The 7,730-nt window shown below is 39.7% G+C and overlaps 2 protein-coding genes across 4 annotated transcripts; one reads left to right on the top strand and one right to left on the bottom strand.

The window, feature by feature from the left end:
- Positions 1 to 215: 215 nt before the first annotated feature.
- On the top strand, positions 216 to 2,687 carry LOC122045654. The gene is made up of 4 exons (XM_042605970.1): positions 216 to 536; positions 668 to 760; positions 2,186 to 2,323; positions 2,408 to 2,687. The coding sequence occupies exons 1-4, from the start codon at positions 318 to 320 to the stop codon at positions 2,447 to 2,449; spliced, it is 492 nt and encodes a 163-aa protein (XP_042461904.1). The 5' UTR covers positions 216 to 317; the 3' UTR covers positions 2,450 to 2,687.
- Positions 2,688 to 4,170: 1,483 nt separating this feature from the next.
- Positions 4,171 to 7,430, bottom strand: LOC122045653 (protein OCTOPUS-like). 3 transcript variants are annotated; one of them, XR_006130061.1, is made up of 3 exons: positions 5,320 to 7,430; positions 4,491 to 4,590; positions 4,171 to 4,412 (listed from the first exon to the last, which is right to left on the bottom strand). XR_006130061.1 is itself a non-coding variant. In XM_042605968.1 (2 exons), the coding sequence occupies exon 1, from the start codon at positions 7,211 to 7,213 to the stop codon at positions 5,339 to 5,341; it is 1,875 nt and encodes a 624-aa protein (XP_042461902.1). In that variant the 5' UTR covers positions 7,214 to 7,430; the 3' UTR covers positions 4,171 to 4,590; positions 5,320 to 5,338. The 3 variants fall into 3 exon arrangements, 1 of the variants encoding a protein (XP_042461902.1); XR_006130060.1 differs by having other exon boundaries at positions 4,171 to 4,399; XM_042605968.1 differs by having other exon boundaries at positions 4,171 to 4,590.
- Positions 7,431 to 7,730: the final 300 nt, after the last annotated feature.

Genomic DNA, 7,730 nt, shown 5'->3' with positions numbered 1-7,730 from the left:
TAAAATCAAGTAAATCATATTAATAAAAAATATTAAGATTTTTTAATTAAAACTTAATCAATTTAATTTAAAAAATAAAAAAAATCTTAATTTTTATATTATTTAATAACAAACTGATCCATTTAATTTAATCGATTTTTTAACTTCAAAATCAAAATAAATTTAACTTTTTTTTTTTAAATAAACTTTTGCGAGACCCTATCTACAGATATTTTTTTAAGGCTGTTCGTATCTTAGTTGTAACCCGTCTTGCCGTCGGCCCATCGATTTCTTCCAGCGATATCGATCGAACGGCGGCTGGAGAGAGCGAGGGAGAGATGTCGAGGCCGGCTCGGAGCGACGCCCACTTGCCGCCGGAGGAGGCCGCGAAGGTGGAGGCGGAGACGAGGGACTATTTTGAGGGGATCGCGCCGAAGCGCCACACCAAGCCCTCCAGAAGCGACTACTCCGCCGTATACTCCGACGCACTCCGCTCCTCCGACCCCGATTCCATTCCCGAACTTGACAAGCTCCGACATCTCGAGACCGATCCCCTGGTTTTTCCTCTCTCCGATTCAGATTTGCGATGATATATATAGTTTTTAGTTTTGTTTTTGTACTGAAAAAAAAAACAAATTGTCTTCTGGATCCAATCTCTTCCATTTTTTTTTTTTGGAATTCTTTGCAGAAACTAGTCTGCGATGGGCAGGAAGTGGAAGAAGAATATGTGGAGACGGAGTATTACAAGGATCTCAACGGTATAGACAAGGAACATCACACGGTAATTCTCGGTTATTACTCTTTTGTCCGCTCCTGCTCAATTTGTTCAAATATTACGTTATGATCTCAGGAACCACAGGCTGTGGTAGAAGGGGAAACAGAGAAAGTGTTAGATTTAAGGGAAGAATGGAGGCAGAGGGCGACCGAGATAGGAAGATTAGATATGACATATATTTATAGAGTGAAAAAATAGTACAACTCAGTGAAGAAATAGAGTTGAAAAATCTCTAATTAAGTCATGTAAAAATTATTTCTACTTTATTTTTCATGGTTTTATCCACCAACTTCTCAAGATTGTTTGCTATGGAGTTCAATTCCTCTTTCAATTTCTCTAAATTTGTTCAGTGTTATAGGGTAATCCTCGAGATTAAATCTTCCTTCTTGTTTGGTTCTAGGCTTGCATCACATTACCAGATGCAATTTTGGAGCTTCTTGTTACCTAAAAAACCTAACCACCTCTGTAGCTGAAAATGTAATACTAGGATGTATTAACTACTACAAAGGGCTTTTGTTAAACTTTGGTTTTGGTTTTACGAGGAATTGGAATTTAGGGCACACAAATTGAATTTTGAAAATAAACAAGACAAGAAAGAAAAGGCAGAGATTGACGTAGTTCATATTTTACCATATTTTTTGGTTGTCAAGAATCGAGATTAAACAAAAGGTTCACTATATAATACCATGAAATTATATGAAGTTCAACTCCTCATTCTAATACCACAAAGGGACTCGTTCTGTAAAAACTAAAGTTACGATAATTGCTGGCATACAATCTTTATCAAGTTCTCTCCTGGAATCGCCATGCATATTGCTGGAACTGAACTCTATCCTGTCTCGGATTTGATTGCCCGCCCTAAAACTCTCAGCAGAGGCATGATATATCCAATCAAACTCACACTATGCTTATTGAATCTTAGTTTATTTGGTTCTTACAGTTTGGTAGGCCTTTTTGGTTAAGGTAGCTGCCACAGGCAGACAGACCTCAAGTAGAATTTTCCCTTGTTCTTATCGGTTACTCTTTATTTTGTCTTTCACATGGTTGCAAGTCATAAAAAAGGTAGATAATCTCTAGATATACTTATACTAACTTTCCTCTTTCCCACTAAATTACAACTCTCCTGTTAAGTTTCTTGATTTCTTCACTCAAGGAGATTAAGATTTGCATGATATATCCTTTACGTAGGCACCATGTTGCATTCTATATGGAGTATTTGCTCCTTTCTTATGCATTAGCACAGTTATTCACTATTTTGGTTTTTCTCGTATGCTCAAAGCAGATAGTAACACTCCGTTAAACTTTCACTATTCTTCAAAAAAAATTATCCCCTATTTGATATCCTCATTCACTTTTCCAGGAACTAATTTCTGATTGCTACATTGTTTTAATGCCAATATCTCATTGTGTTCCTATGAACTGATTCTCCAGACAGGGACAGGTTTCATCAAAGTAGAAATGAAAAATACTGGCAGTTTTGTCCTAGGACAAGCACCTGATGCATCAGACTTCCAGGCACCTTTCAAGGGGAATCCGGCTACAAATGAATGGATTCCCTCTGCAGACATAGTATGCTGACCTATTTCTGTATTCTTGACTATTTGGCTACGATTTGATCTTCTCTATTTCATGTGTGAGTGTACTTCTATTCAGATTATTCCTGCTTCAAACAAGCCCAAGAGGAGCGACATTTAACATGTTCATCCATGGATTGGTTCTGCCTATGCAATCAGCAATTGCCTTACTACAAAGTATCAGTAGAATAAACTCTAGCGTGCTAGTTGTGTGGTAATGTTTTAAGATGTATATCTAATCGTTTGTTTCCTTATGGTGTGTTTGCTGGGGCATCATTTGAAGGCTATTGTAAAATGAAACAAAGAAGATTAAATGGGAAAGAAATACCTGCCTATAGTAAAATATGATATTGATCTAATTCACGGATTCAAATACTTATTATCTACTGTGCCACTAATTAGTTTTGGAAAATTTTAAACATTTTGTGTTTCCAACTATTTGGTGACATCAAATAGTTTGAAGGTGTGTCACCAATTAAGTATTTAAATTGTTATCAATCAACTGAGGAATAACGATTTGACGACACCATGTATTATAACACTATTTAGTGGCATTTTACATAATTGATCAACTATTCCTTTTTGTTTGTTTGTGAAATGAGTATGGTATAAATTAGGGATTATGCTAAGTATTTATCTAACATGCATTTTGTGATTGTTATTATCCAACCATGTTGGTTTGATTACAGTGACAACACTAATATGTGTGCTCTTTTAAGCTGGACTATTGTTTGTGAGAAATGGCTTTTGTCATTAATAGGGGCAAGTTTCATATTAAACTATTCATTTTTAACCTTTTAAATTTGTCAAAGGTGAAATCCATAATATATTCCAAATATGTTCTTACAACATAATCTTTGTTTGGATACAGGTTTGATAGTTTTTTGCTTTTATATGAGAACATGAACAATTCTATATCAAATCTACTCTTCAAAGCGGCAAAAAAAAATTAGAGTTTGTTAATTTTGTTATACAGGTTCTTATAACATGTTTATAATTTGTCATTGGGGATCGATGATGTTTACCTTCAATAAAAAAATAAATATTTTCACACGAAACTATTTTACATTTTTTACTTAAGCCAGAAATATTTTATATAGATGAGTGATTTTTTACTCTTAATGAAAAAGATTATAATTTCATATGAAACTATTCAATTTTACAATCATTCAAAACTCAATTGCATACATTTTATATATATATATATATATATATATATATATATATATATATATATATATATATATATATATATATATATTTTGACTGTATTCTATGATAATCTTGTGGAAAAGGAGATGCTATTAGGCGTTCAATTTGATTTTTATAGGATTTTATTTTTTTCTTTAAAAAGTTAATTATTTTTATTCGAATTTAATTTTAAAATTCTTTATTAAATCAAATAAATTAAATTTTCATACCGAATCAATTTTCTAGATCTTAATTTTTACACCAAAATCAAAAATTTTAAATTGAACTGAATTTTAAAAAACCCTAAATAAAAAAATTCAAGTGATTCAATTTTTGATCAAATTAAGTATTATTTTATCAATTTTATTTGTTCAATTTTTATTAAAATTTTAATCAATTTGATTAATTAAAAAAATATCAAATCAGTTCAATTTTAACAGAATTGATGAATTTTAAGGAGATAAATCATGATGATTATTTTTAGCAAGAAGGAATTTTATTTTCTACAAAATTATTTTTCCGAAGATTTCTCTTAGGGTAATCTACTATCTGAATACTAAGTTGGTTATGGGGGACATATTCTATGATAATCTATATTATGATGTAGGACGTATGAGTTTGGCCATCAACATAAAATTAAAAATTAAAAGATTTCATAGCAAACTATTTATTTTTTATGCTTTTATAATTTTAGAGTTTAATACATGCAATATATATTAAAAAATGGATGCATGATTTAGCCATCAACATAAATAATTAACAATTTTATATGACTGAAGAGCAATGAGTTGGCAGTATAGAAAAAGGACGAAACAGTGAGATTTCTCTGCCCAAGTTGCTCATTTGATTCAAGGGAAAGAACACTTCTCTCAATCCACTTCTGCAATCATAAACTATCAAACATGAAAAGATGAACCACTGACAATCAGTAATGAACAAAACTTGAGCTTGATTTAAGGTGGCATTATTACCCCCCTCAAAAAAATGTTATATTTCTTCAATTAGGGTACATGCACCAACAAAGAATAATCCCCTGAGTCGACAGCAAATTTTTCCACCAGGCAGGATCATCTACAAAAACATAAAAAAAACAATATGGAAACAGATAGCAAGGCACTAGCAATGGAGAATTCCAAGCATTAGAAATAAAATTTTCTAGTTTTATGAACAAAAAGTGTAGAGCTAGAGATCCTTCATCATTGTATGAATAGAGCTAGAGGTATGGCTGTCCATTTCAACTTTTTTAAAGTATTCAAATCACTTCTTTCCAACTGGCTTTGTCAACCTTTTCAGCCGGAACAATTTAAGGAGCATCCAAGGGAAATTAGCAAGCAAGCAAGCAAGCTACATGCTTGAGAAAGACAGACAAATTGTTAAATTGAGCTGGCAGTCAAGAAAAACGGACAGCATAAAGACAGGACGGCTGCTACAGTAAAAAACTACAGCATGTTTGCAACTATGAAGGTAACATCTCCTTTTAAGGCAGGCATGGAGGAGAGAGCTCTAAGGGTCTTGTTGAGTAAAGAAGAGTCTCACGATTGTAGGCAATGGCACAAAATGGTCATAGGATTCACCAACAATTCAAAACGAGTTAATAAACAAGTCACAAAGTAGAATGATCTCATGCACATTTGGCCCTTTGAGGAGTTCGACATTAGCAACTCCATTAGAATACAAAGGCAAGAAACAAATTCTAAGTGAAATTTGGAAAAGAGAGTTCTCTCGACAAATGAATGCAACTCATGCTTGGAACAATGTGGGGATAAATGACACAAAATTAAGAGAGGAAGAGAAACTTACAAAGGGCCAACAGAAGGGCTCAATGCAGTCCAAGAATGTGCCTTGTCATGTAGTGTGAAGGCATTTGCCTCCCCCCGTTGGTAGAAACTCCAATCCTCCTGCTATTCGGCGTCGGCGGCATGTGAAAACTTAGCATGGGGGTGTCGAGGTGGTTCGTAGAATACCTAGCACTTCTGTTCCTTTCAATGGAGTTGGAATTGTTCTTCTTCATGTTCCCATAGCCGGCATTGCCACTGAAAGAGTGCCTAGAGCTTATGCTGCTGTTACAGCGGAGCATCCTGTTATTGAAGCTACTGGATCGCAGCTCCGGCCAGGACTCCGACAAAGATCTCTCGACTATGTTGGCTTCTCCTCTGCTGCTACTTCTTCGCTGAATGAGCCCCCAAATGTTCCATGCTTTGCTCCACCTCCGAGATTTCTTGGCAGAAGCACCTCTTTGGTCCTTGAAGGCTGATTCGAAGCTTCCCGAGTAATCATCTCTCAGAGAATTTGAACTCCATTCTTTCACATCCCGGTCGAGCAATGTGCTGGGGTTAAACTGGAAGAAATCCATACCTGCAGCAGGGGATACCTTCCCGTTGGAGACTGGTTTGGGCTGGGTAGGCTCGATGGGTTGCTCCCGGATGGAGGCCGACCGGTCAAGGCTACGCCGTCGCCGGCTGGACGAATCCAAGTAGTACTCCCGAGTCTGTGACGAACCACCGGGGACGGTGGTGTCCTCCTCGACGGGGATTAGATAGTCCGATCGTTGCACAGCTTGTGCGGGGGAGTCCTCTACCACGGAGAGCATGGGAGGCAGACGAGGGAATACTGACCGCCCTCCGATGAGGTAGCCGTCCCAGGACGCCCTCGGCTCGTCCCAGGAGAACCTCGGGTCGTCGAAGGAGATCCGGCCGGCGTCCAACGAGAAGCGGGGTTCAGTGTCGCACGATCTCCGGCCGGAGGCATCCACGGCGATCTCCGACTGCGTGTCCCGGAACCTCCGGGACGCAGTGGGCGGCTTCTCCGCCCGCATTGTGGCGTCGCCTCCTTGCTTCTTTAGCTTCTGTTTTCTCCGCCACTTCTGGAGCTTTTTGCTGAAGACAGAGGCGGCCAGCCAGAAGCTGCTGGCGATCTCCTTGAGGTCCTTGGCCGGAGGTTTCTTCGCCTGCTGCTGCTGCTGCTGCTGCTGGGAGTCGAGATCTATGTGCTCCTTCATTAGCTTCAGTTCGGTCGTTCTCGCTTCTTCCGCTTCCTCGTTTGTTTCCTCGACCACCAACACCACGGGAACGGAAGGCGTGATCTCATCATTGCTCTCATTTTCCTCTTCTCGTGTCTCAGAGAAGGGAGGGGCGACGCAGGGACCAGGAAACACTAGGTTTCGGCACTCGACCTTGCTAACCATCACATTGCTGGCGACAGCAACGGTGGAGATCGAGGCAGAGGCAGAGGAGGCCGCACCGCAAGTGTTCTCAGCCACCCGTCGGTGGCCGTCCTGGTTAAACAGCGACCACAGGGTGCTACGGCCACGGACGTCGCAGGACCGCCGCTGCGGCTCAAAGGCCACCGCGGGCGGCCGCTGGGCCGAGAACCCTTCGCCTCCGCCGCCACGGGCGACGGAGAAGGACTTGGAGCGGCGAAGGAAGGAGGACCCAGCGGCCGGGGCGGCGCCGGAGGAGACCTTCTGGAAGACCGACCGGAGGGCGGAGGTGGACTTGCGGCCGGCTGAGGCGGCAGGTGCGTCCAGTCCGGCGAGGCGTTCCCGGAGGCAGGAGGCGCAGAAGCCGGTGACGGTCTCGTCTGGGTGGAGGTCGCACGTGGAGGAAGGCAGGCGGCGCTGTGGTTGCAGCAAATGGTGGTGGTGGAGCACTTGCCTCTCGATCTCGGCCGTCATAGGATCCTCTCGCGTCCCCATCCCCGCCCCTACACTCCACGAAGCGGCCTCCTCTGCTGCTTCCTTCTCGTGGCTATGGCACCAGCAGCTCCTCTGCCAACGTTGCTAGCCTTGCAATGGCGGACGCCGGAGCGCAGAGCAAGATTTGCAGTTTGATGAACGAGACGTCAGTAAAAGCAGATCGAAAAGCAACGAAAATCGGATTCCAAAAGAGAAAAAGTAAAAGCAATCAGGCCGCTCTCTCCTCCCACTTTATCCCTTCGCTTTTCCTTTTTCTTTTTCTGTTTTTTTTTTTCCTTTTCCATTTTCGCTAAATAATTTTAAATCCCCAAGTAGAAATTTGTCAGTGTATTTAAAAAATAATAAACAACTCTCTTTTGACCTAAAGTAAATAATAATAATAATAAATGATAAAAATAATTTATTATTTTACTGACTTAAACATTGAAATTATTTTCACTAAAACACAAAAGTAATTTTAGATTTTTAGATAAAAATAAGGTGGCGTTTGGTTCTCTCATAGGAATCATCAGAATGA

This window comes from Zingiber officinale, chromosome 2B (genome assembly GCF_018446385.1).
Source record: "Zingiber officinale cultivar Zhangliang chromosome 2B, Zo_v1.1, whole genome shotgun sequence".
In the NCBI taxonomy this organism is placed as follows: Eukaryota; Viridiplantae; Streptophyta; class Magnoliopsida; order Zingiberales; family Zingiberaceae; genus Zingiber; species Zingiber officinale.
This window is presented reverse-complemented; position numbering and strand designations above follow the sequence as displayed.